The sequence below is a fragment of the Nerophis ophidion genome, linkage group LG27 (genome assembly GCF_033978795.1).
Source record: "Nerophis ophidion isolate RoL-2023_Sa linkage group LG27, RoL_Noph_v1.0, whole genome shotgun sequence".
In the NCBI taxonomy this organism is placed as follows: Eukaryota; Metazoa; Chordata; class Actinopteri; order Syngnathiformes; family Syngnathidae; genus Nerophis; species Nerophis ophidion.
The window spans coordinates 9,232,670-9,251,206 of record NC_084637.1 but is presented as its reverse complement, the minus strand read 5'-3'; the positions used below and the strand labels follow the sequence as shown (position 1 = coordinate 9,251,206).

The 18,537-nt window shown below is 40.9% G+C and overlaps 1 protein-coding gene across 7 annotated transcripts in view; it reads left to right on the top strand.

Moving 5' to 3' along the window:
- The window catches only part of tns1a (tensin 1a), a 243,707-nt gene that overhangs the window by 184,259 nt on the left and 40,911 nt on the right, over positions 1-18,537 (top strand). For all 7 annotated transcript variants that reach the window (XM_061889475.1, XM_061889474.1, XM_061889472.1 and 4 more), the window contains 11 exons: positions 1,947-2,118; positions 2,205-2,255; positions 4,135-4,257; positions 5,949-6,013; positions 6,321-6,404; positions 8,868-8,980; positions 9,065-9,125; positions 9,211-9,286; positions 9,365-9,494; positions 12,543-12,608; positions 14,247-14,378. In XM_061889475.1, the coding sequence (XP_061745459.1) occupies positions 1,947-2,118; positions 2,205-2,255; positions 4,135-4,257; positions 5,949-6,013; positions 6,321-6,404; positions 8,868-8,980; positions 9,065-9,125; positions 9,211-9,286; positions 9,365-9,494; positions 12,543-12,608; positions 14,247-14,378 (1,073 nt within the window). The remainder of the gene's footprint in view (positions 1-1,946; positions 2,119-2,204; positions 2,256-4,134; positions 4,258-5,948; positions 6,014-6,320; positions 6,405-8,867; positions 8,981-9,064; positions 9,126-9,210; positions 9,287-9,364; positions 9,495-12,542; positions 12,609-14,246; positions 14,379-18,537) is intronic.

Here is an 18,537-nt window from a genome sequence, read left to right as displayed (position 1 = left end):
AAGTACTATCTCTCTATCTATATAATTGACTCATGATATTATAACACAATTGTCAATGCATTTGATTATTTTATTTTATTTTTTCTCATGAATAAAGAGATTGATAACATGCTTTAAAATCATAAGCAGATATTTCTTTTGGAAAATATGTTAATATAATGTGTTTTGCATGTTAAAATAATAAAGTTTAAAAGAGATGAAGTTGTATGCAGTACATGCAATTTTTCGGGCAAAAACAGATACATTTTGTGCTTTATTTACGCACATTATTGTGATTGCACATTATCCCGGGCCACGTAAAACGATGTGGCAGGTCAGATATGCTGTAGACTATTCACTACTGCCATCTAATGTCTCGGAATTGCAACTGCATGCAAAGTCTAGTACTCGCAAATGCGACTCAGAAGTGTAAAAAAAAACGAGATATAACCACTGGACTGCACAATTGACATTATCAGCTCACTGTTATATGTTAAATAAAAAATTTGATTTTGTTATTATTCAAATTAACGTTTATTAACAAATAAACACACACAGAAGTACCATTTGTACCCTTAAGTAATGGTATCAATTGTCAGGTCCTGGGAATTGGTACCGTATTGATTCAAATGTGAAAGGTACCCATCCCTAGTCTTGAAAATGGTTGCCATTCTATTCTTGATGACCATTGAACAAATGTGCACACTATCAACATACTTTTATAAGCATCTACGATAAATTATTCTTTCCATTCCTTAAAGGCCTACTGAAACCCACTACTACCGACCACGCAGTCTGATAGTTTATACATCAATGATGAAATATTAACATTGAAACACATGCCATTACAGCCGGTTTAGTGTACTGAATTGCAATTTTAAATTTCGCACGGAAATATCATGCTAAAACGTCGCGGTATGATGACGCGGGCACGTGACGTCAAGCATTGTAGAGAACATGTTGTTCCAGCACCGTTCCCAGCTATAAGTCGTATCTTTTCATCGCATAATTCCACAGTATTCTGGACATCTGTGTTGCTGAATCTTTTGCAATTTGTTCAATGAATAATGGAGACGTCAAAGAAGAAAACTGTAGGTGGGAAGCGGTGTATTGCGGCCGCCTTTAGCAACACAAACACAGCTGGTGTTTCATTGTTTACATTCCCGAAAGATGACAGTCAAGCTTTACTATGGAACAGAGATGTCAAGCGAACACGGTTGGATTGGACCACACACACAAAGTACAATGTATTATGCAGCGATCATTTCGAAAGATCGTGTTTCGAAGAGGGTCCCTTGCGAAGGGCAGAGATGGGCATCGCCACTGCCTGTCGACTGGTGCTGAAGGTTGTACAGGTACGACCATATAATCCCATTAAAACACTAGTAACACTATAAGCAGATAAGGGATTTTCCAGAATTATCCTTGTAAATCTGTCTAATCATCTGAATTGCTACCAATGCCCTCGTCTTTTTTTTTTTCCTAGTCCTTCACTCTCACTTTCCTCATCCACAAATCTTTCATCCTCGCTCAAATTAATGGGGAAATCGTTGCTTTCTCGGTTTCCGAATCGCTCTCGCTGCTGGTGGCCATGATTGTAAACAATGTTCAGATGTGAGGAGCTCCACAACCCGTGACGTCACGCGCACATCGTCTGTTACTTCCGGTACAGGCAAGGCATTTTTATCAGCGACCAAAAGTTGCGAACTTTATCGTGGATGTTCTCTACTAAATCCTTTCAGCAAAAATATGTCAATATCGCGAAATGATCAAGTATGAAACATAGAATGGACCTTCTATCAGTAGGCCTTTAAGAAGCTCATCAAAAGACCTTGTGGAGAATATTTGTAAGGACGTTTATGGACGGTCTCCTTGGAGACATCAAAGAAACAAAAAAATGCACTGTAACAACAATTCTTCTACTTTATGTGAAAAATAAATGATCTGTAAAGCTGTCACCCGTCCAGGAGTCAGAGTATGGTCCAGGCCATGGAGGAGAGCTACGAGGTGGACCTGATTTACATCACGGAAAGGATCATCTCCCTCTCTTTCCCTGGCGCCGCCGAGGAGCACAGCTACACCGCCCAACTCACGGAGGTGGCGGCCATGCTGCGGTCCAAACACAGCGACCACTACCTGGTGACGAAATTCCCCTCCCTCACAATGATTCCAACTGTCTCCCTGTCAGCTTTTTATGCACTAACAATTGTACTCGCTCATTCCAGGTGCTCAACCTGAGCGAGTTGAGGAATGACCTGGCAACGCTAAACCCCAAGGTAGACACACTTGAGATGAAAGAAACCATAATGTTTGCATAGGTCAAGGGTCGGCAATCTAATATGTTCAAAGAGCCCAATTGGACCAAAAATACAGAAATCTAAATGGAGACGCAAAAAATGAAAAGTCTTAGAAAAGTGTAAGTGTTCTACTTAAAAGGTGCCGTATGTAATAATTTCATGTTGTCACGTCTATAGGATTATGTTTTGTTTTGGTCATGTTCGGTTTTGTTTTTTGGACACTCACTTCCTGTTCCTGCACTTCCTTGTTTGCTTTGTTACCATGCCAACTCATTAGTTTTCACCTTGTCCTCATGTCACGCCCCTGTCCTCATGTCTCACACCTGTTTGCAATTATCATGTCTATTATTTAAACCGGAAGTTGCCAGGAAGTCAGCCTGGCGACTTTACCTCAACTCCCTTCATGCCAAGCCATGCTGTTTAATCATTCTGTCCATGCCACGTAAGTTTTTGGTTTGTTTAGTTCTGCCTTTGTGCTTTGTTTGTTTTCATAGTCTAGTTTTGTACCGCCATTGTGCGCGCCTTTTGTTTGCCTTTTTTGTAGTTCGTTTGTGTATAATTCGTGCCAACTTTCCTTTGCCTCGGGAAACAAACCACCTCATAGTCACATGTCATGTCAAGTCCTCATTAAATGGCCCTGATATGTCCAAAGGCATTAATAAATCATGTTATTTTCGAATACCTTTACAATTGATAATGGTAGTTCAGCCGGGATATGCTCATTTCAAATTTAGATTTGGAACCCCAACAAGTTGTTATTGTTTTCATTTCGTTTGACCAATTAGATCGTCCATGAACGTGTCACATCCAGGTTGCCAGCTAGGCACCGCCCTCTTCGTGGAGCTACTGCCACTGGTAAAGTTACTAAACATTTCAGATTGAGATGTCCAATATTATCGGCCGGTAAATGCTTTAAAATGTAATATCGGATATTATCGGTATCGGTTTCAAAAAGTAATCACAATAGAATTGTGACGGACTCCTGCCGTCGCCGTGCGGGTTCCACGGACCATTCAGGAAGGACATCTCTTGAGCAGGTTTGACTCTTATTTATTTTTCAATAAAGCTTTGTCTTTTGGTCGGATTGCTTTTCAGCTGCTCCTTGCCTCGGCCGTTTTCGCTCGTAGGCTTCTGCTGCTGGTTCTCCTACTCCTTCTGCCATGATCCCGCCTCCTTCTCCCTTTTTTACAGCTAGAGGAGAAATGTCAATTGTGTGCTGGTGCGCGATTTACGCACCTGAATTTGATTGCGGCGGCGTCGCTCCCGGCACGCCCCGCCTCTCCACTCATCCGCATTCTCCACCTCCAAAACGAGACAGAAAAAGGAATAAAACTACAAAAAAGATCAGACTTTTTTTTTTCTTTTTTCCTTTTTCTTTCCTTTCTTTCCCTCCCTTTCTGAGAACCCCAGTCCCCCCAAAAAAAACGGTTGGATTTTTAACAGTTAGGAAGGTTTGTGTCATGTTTGTTCTCCTATATAAAATATATTAAAACATTTTCTTTCTTTTCTTCATCATTTTCAATTTTCGCACAACTCTGAAAGAGCTCCAGGGAGCCACTAGGGCGGCGCTAAAGACCCCCGGCATAGGACTTGTTTTGCATTTGGGGCGGTATAGCTCTTTTGGTAGAGTGGCCGTGCCAGCAACTTGAGGGTTCTAGGTTCGATTCCCGTTTCCACCATCCTAGTTGATGCCGTTGTGTCCTTGGGCAAGACACTTTACCCACCTGCTCCCAGTGCCACCCACACTGTTTTAAATGCAACTTAAAGATATTGGGTTTCACTATGTAAAGCGCTTTGAGTCACTAGAGAAAAGTGCTGTATAAATATAATTCACTTCACTTCACATTTTGCGCTGCAGGTACTGGAGTTTGGCTGGCCGGACCACCACGCGCCGCCGCTGGACAAGATCTGCAGCATGTGCAAGGCCATGGACATGTGGCTGAACGGCGACCTGCACAATGTTGTGGTCCTTCACAACAAAGTAAGCCCCTGTCCATGCCTGCTTGATAATACAAACCCTGTTTCCATATGAGTTGGGAAATTGTGTTAGATGCAAATATAAACGGAATACAATGATTTGCAAATCATTTTCAACCCATATTCAGTTGAATATGCTACAAAGATAACATATTTGATGTTCAAACTGATAAACATTTTTATTTATTTTTTGCAAATAATAATTAACTTTAGAATTTGATGCCAGCAGCACGTGACAAAGAAGTTGGGAATAGTGGCAAAAAATATTGATAAAGTTGACGAATGCTCATCAAACACTTATTTGGAACATCCCACAGGTGTGCAGGCTAATTGGAAACAGGTGGGTGCCATGATTGGGTATAAAAACAGCTTCCCAAAAATTGCTCAGTCTTTCACAAGGAAGGATGGGGCGAGGTACACCCCTTTGTCCACAACTGCGTGAGCAAATAGTCAAACAGTTTAAGAACAACGTTTCTCAAAGTGCAATTGCAAGAAATTTAGGGATTTCAACATCTACGGTCCATAATATCATCAAAAGGTTCAGAGAATCTAAAGAAATCACTCCACGTAAGCAACATGGCTGGAAACCAAAATTGAATGTCCAGGAATTTCGATCCCTCAGACAGCTTTGTATCAAAAACCGACATCAATCTCTAAAGGATATCACCATATGGGCTCAGGAACACTTCAGAAAACCACTGTCACTAAATGCAGTTCGTTGCTACATTTGCAAGTGCAAGTTAAAGCTCTTCTATGCAAAGCGAAAGCCATTTATCAACAACATCCAGAAACGCCGCCGCTTCTCTGGGCCTGAGATCATCTAAGATGGACTGATGCAAAAGTGGAAAAATGTTTTGTGGTTTGACGAGTCCACATTTCAAATTGTTTTTGGAAATATTCGACATCGTGTCACCCGGACCAAAGGGGAAGCGAACTATCCAGACTGTTATCGACGCACAGTTCAAAAGCCAGCATCTGTGATGGTATGGGGGTGCATTAGTGCCCAAGGCATGGCTAACTTACACATCTGTGAAGACATCATTAATGCTGAAAGGTACATACAGGTTTTGGAACAACGTATGCTGCCATCTAAGTGCTGTCTTTTTCATGGACGCCCCTGTTTATTTCAGCAAAACAATGCCAAGCCACATTCAGCACGTGTAACAACAGCGTGGCTTCATAAAAAAAGAGTGCAGGTACTTTCCTGGCCCGCTTGCAGTCCAGACCTGTCTCCCATTGAAAATGTGTGGCGCATTATGAAGCGTAAAATACGACAGCGGAAACCCCGGACTGTTGAACGACTGAAGCTCTACATAAAACAAGAATGGGAAATGATTCCACTTTCAAAGCTTCAACAATTAGTTTCTTTAGTTCCCAAAGGTTTATTGAATGTTGTTAAAAGAAAAGGTGATGTAACACAGTGGTGAACATGCCGTTTCCCAACTACTTTTGCATGTGTTGCAGCCATGAAATTCTAAGTTAATTATTATTTGCAAAAAAAAAAAAAAAAGTTTATATGAGTTTGAACATCAAATATCTATTGTAGTGCGTTCAATTGAATATGGGTTGAAAATTAATTGAAAATCATTGTATTCCGTTTATATTTACATCTCACACAATTTCCCAACCCATATGGAAACGGGGTGTGTACAAACGATGTAGATGCCTCACCCGTTCTGTGGTTGTGTGTGACAGGGGAACCGAGGTCGTACGGGGGTGGTGGTGGCCGCCTACATGCACTACAGCAACATATCAGCAAGGTAGCTAAAAACCCCTTCTTGGAATTCGCTGCATCATGATTGTTGGCGTTGAAGTGAAAAAGCAGCATTTGACAACATTGAACCCCCCCATTCCCCAAGTCCTTTCTAAAGCCTCGAGGTCCGTGTGAGTCCTCCGTGTGATTATTGTGGCAAAACAAGCTGGTTTGTTGTTCTGGTTCCCTTCGAGCGAGCAGCCTGGAGAGTCATCTTTTTTTGAACACGGCCAGATGTTGATAGAACTCGGGAGATACTTTGAAATCCCGCAGGTTGGAAACACCGTAATGCCATTGTTTGTGTGTCTTTACAGCGCCGACCAGGCATTGGACAGGTTCGCCATGAGGCGCTTCTACGAGGACAAAGCACTTCCTGTCGGTCAGCCATCGCAGAAAAGGTGAGTTGTTACCTCACTTTGTTTTTGCAATGTTTTTTTTTTTGAGTGTGTTTTGCACAGTAAATGCTTTTTTTTCTGCCCTGCAATTAAGTCTGAATTGGGATAATTGTGTGAAAACATCATGGCATCCATCTACTGCTTATTTGAGAGATTCCGCTCGTCCCAAGGGAGCTTTTTGTGTAGTTTTCCACGGTCTGGCATGATGTCATCCCGGCCATTAAAGTTTTTCTGAGCACATTGAGGAATCTGAGGAATCTTCCAAGAGATGCAAGAGAGGAGAATAAGAGGGTGACAGTAGAGGAACATCAAACAGTACTCTTATCCTCGACTGTGCTGCTGTTTTCCGTTTTGATAAAGCGGTCTACGCCCCCCAGAGTGGCCTGGTAATGCAGCCTGGAATGTGCGGCATTACGGGTAGGATGTGCTCGTTTGCAACTGTGCGCCTGTACTACAAACCCCGTTTTCATATGAGTTGGGAAATTGTGTTGGATGTAAATATAAACGGAATACAATGATTTGCAAATCCATTTCAACCCATATTCAATTGAATGCACTAAAAAGACAAGATATTTGATGTTCAAACTCATAAACTTTATTTTTTTTGCAAATAATAATTAGAATTTCATGGCTGCAACACGTGCCAGAGTAGTTGGGAAAGGGCATGTTCACCACTGTGTTACATCACCTTTTCTTTTAACAACACTCAATAAACATTTGGGAACTGAGGAAACTCATTGTTGAAGCTTTGATAGTGGAATTCTTTCCCATTCTTGTTTTATGTAGAGCTTCAGTCGTTCAACAGTTCGGAGTCTCCACTGTCGCATTTTACGCTTCATAATGCGCCACACATTTTCGATGGGAGACAGGTTTGGACTCCAGGCGAGCCAGGAAAGTACCCACACTCTTTTTTTTACGAAGCAACGCTGTTGTAACACGTGCTGAATGTGGCTTGGCATTGTCTTGCTGAAATAAGCAGGGGCGTCCATGAAAAAGACTGCGCTAGATGGCAGCACATGTTGTTCCAAAACCTGTATGTACTGTTCAGCATTAATGGTGCCTTCACTGATGTGTAAGTTACCCATACCTTGGGCACTAATGCACCCCCATACCATCCAGATGCTGGCTTTTCAACTTTGCGCATATTACAGTCTGGATGGTTCTTTTTCTCTTCGGTCCGGAGGACACCATGTCCATAGTTTCCCAAAAAAAATGTAAATGTGGACTCATCAGACCACAGAACACTTTTCCACTTTGCATCAGTCCATCTTAGATGATCTCGGACCCAGAGAAGCCGGCGGTGTTTCTGGATGTTGTTGATAAATGGCTGTCACTTTGCATAGTAGAGCTTTAACTTGCACGTACAGATGTAGCGACGAACTGTATTTAGTGACAGTGGTTTTCTGAAGTCTTCCTGAGCCCATGTGGTGATATCCTTTAGAGATTGATGTCAGTTTTGATACAGTGCCGTCCGAGGGATCAAAGGTCACGGTCATTCAATGTTGGTTTCCGGCCATCCCGCTTATGTGGAGTGATTTCTCCAGATTCTCTGAACCTTTTGATGATAATATGGACCGTAGATGTTGAAATCCCTAAATTTCTTGCAATTGCACTTTGAGAAACGTTGTTCTTAAACTGTTTGACTATTTGCTCACGCAGTTGTGGACAAAGGGGTGTACCTCGCCCCATCCTTTCTTGTGAAAGACTGAGCATTTTTTGGGAAGCTGTTTTTATACCCAATCATGGCACCCACCTGTTCCCAATTAGCCTGCACACTGTTGAGATGTTCCGAATAAGTGTTTGATGAGCATTCCTCAACTTTATCAGTGCTTATTGCCAACGTCTTTGTCACGTGTTGCTGGCATCAAATACTAAAGTTAATGATTATTTGCAACAAAAAAAATGTTTATCTGTTTGAAGATCAAATATGTTGTCTAGCATAGCTCGGTTGGTAGTGCGGCCGTGCCAGCAACTTGAGGGTTGCAGGTTCGATTCCCGCTTCCGTCATCCTAGTCACTGCTGTTGTGTCCTTGAGCAAGACACTGTACCCACCTGCTCCCAGTGCCACCCACGCTGGTTTAAATGTAACTTAGATATTCGGTTTCACTATGTAAAGCGCTCTGAGTCACTAGAGAAAAGCGCTATATAAATATAATTCACTTCACTTCACTTCTTTGTAGCACATTCAACTGAATATGGGTTGAAAATGATTTGCAAATCATTGTATTCCGTTTATATTTACATCTATCACAATTTCCCAACTCATATGAAAACCGGGTTTGTATTACATGATGTCTATTTTAACCGTGGGTCTCCGTCCATACAATATGTACTTGTAGGGATGACTTTTTTGCAGAACGGACTCTGATATTAACCAAAGAAACAATAATGAAATACAAAACTATGTCTGTCTGTAAATAAATAAATAAATAAAAAAGAGAGATTCCTATTATCTTTGCGCTGCAGGTACGTGCAATACTTCAATGGACTTTTATCCGGCCAGATCAAAATCAACAACAAGCCTCTGTTCTTGCATCACGTCATCATGCACGGCATCCCCAACTTCGAGTCCAAAGGAGGCGAGTGTCCCCCCAGCAAGTATTTGGTAACAGGCACCCGTGTTGGCACGTTTAACAGGCCACTCCCCTTCCGTGTCCTCCCAGGTTGCCGACCCTTTCTGAAAATCTACCAAGCGATGCAGCCGGTGTATACATCGGGGATATAGTACGGAATCATCCCCTCCTCTTTTATTGTGTATCTTTAAATCCTTTTGTTTTAACGACATAATGCTGTTGTTGTTGTTACGCAGCAATGTGCAGGGAGATGGCGGCACCAGCATCTGCATTACCATAGAACCCGGCTTACTGCTGAAGGGCGACATCCTGGTGAGAGTTGCCAACATGCCTCGAATCATGTTTATCTCTCACTTTTTATCTTACATCCTTCTCACGCGCCGGCTACAGCTCAAGTGTTACCACAAGCGCTACAGAAACCCCAACAGGGATGTTGTGTTCAGGGTGCAGTTCCACACGTGCGCCATCCACGACCTCGGAGTGGTGTTTGGAAAGAGCGAGCTGGACGAGACATTTAAAGGTAGCATGAATAGATTTAAGACACTGTAGCTCGACTGACCATATGTCGTCTTTTCCCCGGACATGTCATCTTTTGCGGGACTGTCGAAGTTTCTTAAATGCCTCAAAGGTCCGGCGTTTTGTGTCAAGGTTGCGTGTATTTTCAATGTATGTACAGGGCTAAGAGGGGTTAAAAAAAACAAATTGTGAAGGTGTGCGCACGCAGAGAGCGATGTTGTGAATTGATTGTTAATCAAGGCATACTTTGTCAACAGCCATACAGGTCACACTGAGGGTGGCCATATAAACAACTTTAACACTGTTAAAAATATGCGCCACACTGTGAACCCACACCAAACGAGAATGACAAACACATTTCAGGAGAACATCCGCACCGTAACACAACATAAACACAACAGAACAAATACCCAGAACCCCTTGCAACACTGATTCTTCCGGGATGCTACAATATACACCCCCCCCTACGCCTTACCCATAAACCCCAATTACGTCACATCAAATATTCCACTTTGAAACATATTTTTGGGTGGAAGATTTTGCATATTTTGTGTTTGGCGTCAATGTTCGGCCCTTGAGAGCTATATACCACACCGTGATTGGTATATGTCTTCAGCTCTGCACACAACGCGGTCAAGCGCCATTCATATAAAACTTGCGGGCCGCACTAACATTAAACTTTCATATTAAGGTGGGGCCGCAAAATAACGTCTCGTGGGCCGCGTGTTTGAGATCCCTGTCTTAAATGATCTTAGTAAGATATTACAGCTTGTTGCTGAGATTTGATGACCTATATTGAGTCAAACATGCTTGAAACTAGAATATCAACTGTTGTAAAGCTCTGTCATCAACACCAGTATAAAACTACTTTTTTTTTTAAAGTAATCATTCCTTACTTCAAGCATGAAAAACAAAAATCATGATTTTGACACAATTTTCTCATAATTAAAACAGATTAAACAACACAAAATACGTACTCATACAGTAGTACAGTTGGCACACTACAGTAAATTGACAGTTCATATTTAAACATTTAACATTTCAAACAGTTTTGAACAGAAATAGTTCATGCACATTCAGTTCAATTCTTCAAAATTACAATTAAAAAAAAATTGTCTGGGGGCCCAGTTGTATATATGCGCACTAATTGACTGAAAGAGCACGCGATGATGTCATGTTGTCGATATTAAAATGCATTTTTAGACCATATGATTTGCCTGAGCGGCTTGGAGACCCCGAGAGTAACAAGCTGTTGCCTTATTGCCTTTCCTATTAAGAACAATACTTTACGTTTTAGTGTAAGTTTGCTGGTTTCAAGAAATGCAATTCCGAGCGCAAATCATTATGTCAAAATAATGGCACTAGCATTTACTTCATTTAAGAACATTTTTCCACATATTGAGCAAAGAGGTCTCTTTTTTTTTTTTATACAAAGAAAAGTGCACTTGTTATTAATGAGGATTTAATAACATGTCATATTGCCCTTGAGGCAATATGAAATTAACATTAGAGCTGGCCCTCCGGTATTATACAGCGGCGGTGCCGCTGTAACACCACATTCACCGCTAATACTCATACATGCCAACTCTCCCGGGGTAACCATTCTCCCGAATTTCTCCCCATTTCCACCTTGACGACAATATTGGGGGCGTGCCTTAATGGCACTGCCTTTTGTGTCCTCTACAACCTGTCGTCTCGTCCTCTTTTCCTACATAGAAATAGCGTGCCAAACCTAGTCACATAATATATGCGGCTTTTACACACACACGCACACAAGTGAATGCCATGCATACTTGTTCAACAGTCATACAGGTCACGATGAGGGTGGCAGTATAAAGAACTTTAACAATCTTACAAATATGCGCCACACTGTGAACCCACACCAAACAAGAATAACAAACACATTTCCGTAACACAACATAAACACAACATAACAAATACCCAGAACTCATTGCAGCACTAACTCTTCCGGGACGCTAGAATATACCCCTTCAAGCAATAATTAAAGTTTTACTCATGCACTTTCTCTTGCTACTTCAAGGCTTGAATGTTTGATTCATTCATTATTGTTATTTTATTTGCAAATATATTATTAGCCTGTGGAAAAAAGTTTATTTTGATATTTATCTCAGAGGGCTGCAAATAGAAAAGAGGCATTCAATTTTTATTTAAATTTTATTTGACATGCCATTGATATTTTTTGATTATTATTATTATTTTTATTTAAAATTTGATTTTACATGTCACTATAAAGTTATATAAGCCTTTCTTGTTCAATATTCAATGCAAAACTTGTTTGGGTCCCTATTAAAAGGTTAATTTGTTCAACCTTGGCCCGTGGCTTTGTTCAGTTTGAGTTTGACGCCCCTGTTTTAAGGTATTTTTGGGTTCATTGAGGTTCGCTAATTTTACTTGTTTTGGAAAGCCTTGACAAGCTGAATTTTCTTGATCTATTGGCAGATCATTTTACTTAGTTCAAATAAAATGCCACTCATTTTTGTATTTTTTTTCTTGTTTTTGACCACTGACTTTTTGCGGTGCAGATACTTGTTGGTCACAAAAAACATTCATGAAGTTCGGTTCTTTTATGAATTTATTATGGGTCTATTAGGCCGAAACAGTCTAAAAAAAAGACAGTTAAATCCTACATGCACTGAATTTAGCTGTCATTGAATGTTGTATCTGAGCAACAACATGCAAGTACATTTTAAGTGGCATTTTTTGTTAAATCTGTTCTTTTAAACCACTATTGTTTTTTTATATACTGTATATATATATATATATATGTTAGCCCGTGTTAGTGATCTTCTGTTTGTTTTAATTGAAAAACTAATTAGTATTTTCAGCTTGTCCTACACAGCAGCTTTAAGTTGAACGTAGTTGATTTCATTTTTAAAAATAATGAGGCCCTCTAGTGGTGATCGCGGGGGAGTGTGGGAGGGAAGTTGAAAGAGCAGACACACAAGACAATGGACACTGACATGATGTGTTATTTTTTTAGAGATAAGGTTAAATGCTCTCTGAAAATGTGTTTTTTTTTTTTTTTTTGCAGATGACAGATTTCCTGAATACGGGAAGGTGGAGTTTGTCTTTTCATACGGTCCAGAAAAAATCAAAGGTACTTTCCTGACACCTTGTACGTTATTTCCTCAATATATCCGAGCCCCTTACCCACTACACATTTATGTTCCTTATCAATCAATCAATATAATCTAACTTTATTTGTAAAACGCTTTTCATACGTACAAGAAATGCAACACAAAAGGGCTTTACAAAGTTAAAAACAATACCCCGGTGACCCATATCCCCCAATATCACATACATACCAACGAATACAGATACCAAACACAAACAAAATTCCTACATATGCAACTAAATGGATGAATGATTGCATGGCTGAGTACAGAGGAGACATGTGAGTAAACACTATCACAGGAGCCATCTGCACCAGGAGGTCATCAGACCATGGCCACCAGGACGCTGACACAAAAGTGCCCCCACAAGCACAGCCGATAACCCCTCAGGCAGATGGCTCATCTGAGGAACGTTGGAAAATAAAAATAGGAAAACTTGTAAAGTAGTATAAACCATGTGTACATATAAATAATTAAATACAAGACATAGAAAGATTAATAGAAAAAAAAGAAAACAAAATATATATGCATGTATATATATATATATATATATATATATATATATATATATATATATATATATATGTATGTATATATATATGTATATATATTTGTATATATATATTTGTATGTATGTATATATGTATATATATATTTGTATGTATGTATATATATGTATGTATATATATATATGTGTATATATGTATGTATATATGTATATTTGTATGTGTATATGTAAATATGTATATGTATATATATACATATGTATATATATATGTATGTATATATACATATATATATACACGGTCATATATATATATATATATATATACAGTGAATAAATTATGAATACATATAACGAAATAAAATGTTGCATAACTAATGGGAAAAAAAGTAAAATACAAATTACTTCAACAAAGTAATTAGGTAACATTTTAGTATGGGGAACATATTCACCATTAATTGGCTCTTAATTGGCATATCGGCTCTTAATTAGTCATTATTAAGTACTTATTAATGCCTTATTCTGCATGGCCTTATTATACAACCTAACCCTCCAACCCTAACCCTAACCCCTAACCAAAAACTCTAAATTAAGTCTGTTGCTTAAAATATGTTACCCATACTAAAGTGGTACCAATAATTAATGTCAAGGTGGGTCTTAAGCCTGCTCTTAAAAAAAAGAAAGTTCTCTGCAGCCCTGAGGTCTTCCGGAAAGCTGTTCCATAGACGGGGGACCACAACGGTGGAAAGATCCCATCCCGTGACTTTGTGTCCTGACTTTTGGAATAATTAGGAGATAAGTGCTGAAGGATCTCAGGGCCCAGGGAAAGGTTCACAGGGTAAAAGCAAATCTGAAAGATAAGACGGCCTGATACCATAAAACATTTATAAACCATAACAAGAACCTTAAAATTGGTCCTGAAACACACGGGGAGCCAATGCAGACATTTTAAAACTGGTGTAATGTGCGCCCGCCTTCTGGTCCTCGTCAGGACACGTGCCGCTGAATTTTGGAGTAATTGTAAAGGTGCAATAACCTTTTTAGGAAGACCAGAAAGCAGGGTGTTACCATAATCTAAACGACTTGTAATAAAAGCATGCATCTGTGTTGCCTTTAGGCTTAAGTCACCTGGAGAATGGACCTAGCGTGTGCGTGGACTACAACACCCAGGATTCTCTGATCCGTTGGGACTCGTACGAGAACTTCACCCACCGCAGCGAGGGCACCACCATCGCGGATGAAGAGCACGGTATGCCCCCACAAATCCAGTGCCGCATCCGACGTACTGTGTCGCAAATACCCATTTGATATTTGATTTTTATGGACTTGCTCAGAGGGCCATTGTGGTAATTGCTGTTTTTTCGAGAAGGTCAGCTGGAATCACATCGCTTGCAAATTTGATCCTGTTTGAACAGCTCCTCCACAGGAATACCTCGTATCTAATAATTTTTTCAATTTAAGTCTCTTGGGCTTCTCGGAAAAGTGAAGTAGATTATGGTTTTTACGCCGGCTGCATAGGCTTTTAAAAAAAATAAAAAATATAATTTACTAGGGGTGTAACAGTCCACAAAAGATTTGGTTCGGTACGTACCTCGGTTTAGAGGTCACGGTTTGGTTCATTTTCTGTACAGTAAGAAAACAACAAAATATAATTTTTTTTGTTATTTATTTGCCAAATTTTTGTAAACAACGGCTTTATCCTATTAACATTGGGAACACTATAATAATTCTGCCCACGTTAATCAACATTAAACTGCCTCAAATTGTTGCTCTGACTAAATAAAATGACAAAAAATTTCTTCTACATATAAAAAGTGCAACATTAAACAGTTTCAAGTCAACACATCATGCTTAATTTATCACAGCATTTGGGAAGCATGTAGTTGATTTTTACTATGTACATGTTATATTTTTGTCAACATGTGACAGCAGGGACCCTGCCATTCAAAGCTTTTCTGTCCGTAAAACAAACACACATACACACACACACACACACACCGCAAAATGAGCTAACATTACGCTAAAAGCTAATTAGCCTTCACCTCAAGCCAGAACTGCGAGCGAGCTGAGCTGCGGTTTTAAGTTTCTAGAAAGTCAACAAGCTCATAGTGATGTTAGTAGTAGTTGACTGGGAGGTGTTTATTATCATTTGGGGAGAGTACGCTGCCTTATGCTCACCTGCTAAACACCTTTCTGCTCGACGCTGAAGCATTTACTAGACGCGCTCTGAATACGCACTGCTGATTGGCTGTTACCGCTATATATGTAAGCAATCAGATGGTTGTGTGGGTGGGACAATGCTGGGTGCTGAGACAGAGGCAGAAGAAGCAAAGCTGCTTGTTAAGACTTTAGCTTAGAGACTCGTTCGGTACACCCCTGTCCCGAACTGAAACCCCCGTACCGAAACGGTTCAATACAAATACACTTACCGTAACACCCCTAATATTTATAGATCAGACTGGTATTTCCGAAGTGTTTATTGACGCTCAGGGAATAATTACACGTACGTGTTGTTGCATACGTTTAATGGTTGCAGCATGAGAAGACATTACAACCAGTCAGTCATCACAGGTCAGATTTTTTATTTTTTTGGGGGCTGGCTTTCAGAACTCCTTCTAGTGCCATTTTTAACCCTGACCTCGGACATGGAGTTAAAAGAGCTCCCCTAAATAAGGCGGTCTTTAAAGGTGTTTTGCAGGATTAGGAATGGCGTTCATTTCATGCTGACACACAAGCTCTAGAGTTTGCACGAGTGCGGCTTGCTCGCGCCCACCTTTTGTCATTTCATCATCATATTTTAAGTCTTTCGCGGTTCTTCATTGGAATGCAAGCGTGCGTGTCAACGTGACTTTGCTCTGCTAATAGCCGAGCGCCCCAGCAGCTGTTGACCCCCATGTCACAGCAGTCAGAAGGCCACGGTGGGGCCGGAAAACAACCCAAGAGCGTACAGAACAGTTTTATTTATGGGAAAAAAATCGCACATTCATGCTTTATTTTCCCCTTTTTTCCGCAGAAAATACATTTGATTCACCAAGAGTCGGTAAAAATATGTGATTGTAAAACACACTGTATTGCACATAAGTATTTGGCCCCCCCTCCAAATGATCAGAATCAGGTGTCCCAATCCCCTGGCCCATGTATAAAATCAAGCACTTAGAGGCCTATTGAAATTAGATTTTTTTTATTTAAACGGGGATAGCAGTTCCATTCTATGTGTCATACTTGATCATTTCGCGATATTGCCATATTTTTGCTGAAAGGATTTAGTAGAGAACATCGACGATAAAGTTTGCAACTTCCATCCATCCATCCATTTTCTACCGCTTATTCCCTTTCGGGGTCGCGGGGGGCGCTGGCGCCTATCTCAGCTACAATCGGGCGGAAGGCAGGGTACACCCTGGACAAGTCGCCACCTCATCGCAGGGCCAACACAGATAGACAGACAACATTCACACTCACATTCACACACGAGGGCCAATTTAGTGTTGCCAATCAACCTATCCCCAGGTGCATGTCTTTGGAAGTGGGAGGAAGCCGGAGTACCCGGAGGGAACCCACGCATTCACGGGGAGAACATGCAAACTTCACACAGAAAGATCCCGAGCCCGGATTTGAACCCAGGACTGCAGGACCTTTGTATTGTGAGGCAGACGCACTAACCCCTCTTGCACCGTGAAGCCACTTTTGGTCACTAATAAGAAAGCCTTGCCTGTACCAAAAGTAGCAGATGATGTGCGCGTGACGTCACGGGTGGTGGAGCTCCTCACAACCGCACATTGTTTACAATCATGGCCACCACCAGTGAGAGCGATTCGGACCGAGAAAGCGACAATTTCCCCATTAATTTGAGCGAGGATGAAAGATTCGTGAATGAAGAAAGTGATAGTGAAGGAATAGAAAGAAAAAAAAAGACTATACAGTGGGAGCGATTCAGATGTTATTAGACAAATTCATTAGGATAATTCTGGAAAATCCCTTATCTGCTTATTGTTTTACTAGTGTTTTAGTGAGATTATATGGTCGTACCTGTACAACCTGAAGGTCGGCCCCACACCTTTCTTCAGCACCAGGCGACGGGTGGTGGCGATGCCCATCTCTGCCCTTCGCAAGGGACCCTCTTCGGAACACGATCTTTCGAAATGATCGCTGCATAATATAGGGTACTTTGTGTGTGTGGTGCAATCCAACCATGTTCGCTTGACCGCTCTGTTCCATAGTAAAGCTTCACCGTCATCTTTCGGGAATGTGAACAATGAAACACCGGCTGTGTTTATGTTGCTACAGGCAACCACAATACACCGATTCCCACCTACAGCTTTCTTCTTTGACGTCTCCGTTATTCATTGAACAAATCGCAAAAGATTCAGCAACACAGATGTCCATAATACTGTGGAAATATGCGATGAAAAGAGACGACTTATAGCTGTGAATGGTGCTGGAACAATATGTCCTCTACAATGCGTGACGTCACGCGCACGCGTCATCATACCGCGACGTTTTAGCATGATACTTCCGCGCGAAATTTAAAATTGCAATTTAGTAAACTAAACCGGCCGTATTGGCATGTGTTGCAATGTTAATATTTCATCATTGATATATAAACTATCAGACTGCGTGGTCGGTAGTAGTGGGTTTCAGTAGGCCTTTAGGCATGGAGACTGTTTCTACAAACATTTGTGAAAGAATGGGCTGCTCTCAGGAGCACTGTGATTTCCAGCGTGGAACTGTCATAGGATGCAACAAATACAGTCAGGAAATTTCCTCGCTCCTCATTATAAAAAATGGAATAGTTTGGGAACAACAGCAACTCAGCCACCAACTGGTAGGCCACGTAAACTGACAGACAGGGGTCAGCGGATGCTGAAGCGTATGGTGCAAAGAGATCCTAGTCGTCCTCATGTCGTGTCATTGCTGGTTTACGAGCAGACGAGCATGTTCGGCAGCGCACACACACGTAGTACTTACAAGCAGACACAGTGTGTAGACAGAAAAGGGAGAACGGGCGCATTTTGGCTTAAAAACTAACAATAAAGTTATAACACTGAAACGCCCGCAGGAAGAGGTGCTTTAAGACATGGCTGGCTAGAGAGCCGCTAATGTCTGCAGTGTTTTAGCTACTTCTAAATCACTAATTGTCGCCTCCATGGCGGCAAATAAAGCACGTTTCTTACAAGTGTTATCCCTGCAGGACGAGGAATAGCTAAACATGCTTCACTACACACCGTAGCTCACCGGTGTCAAAATGTAAACAAACGCCATGGGTAAATCTACACCGACAATCCACTGTAATGATACCAAGTACAGTAGCGTATCTAGTCGATAGTACTATGATTACGTCGATATTTTGGGACGCTATTTAACCTTTCATTTGAAATGGGAGTATTTCCTCAACTAATGAAACTTGCAAA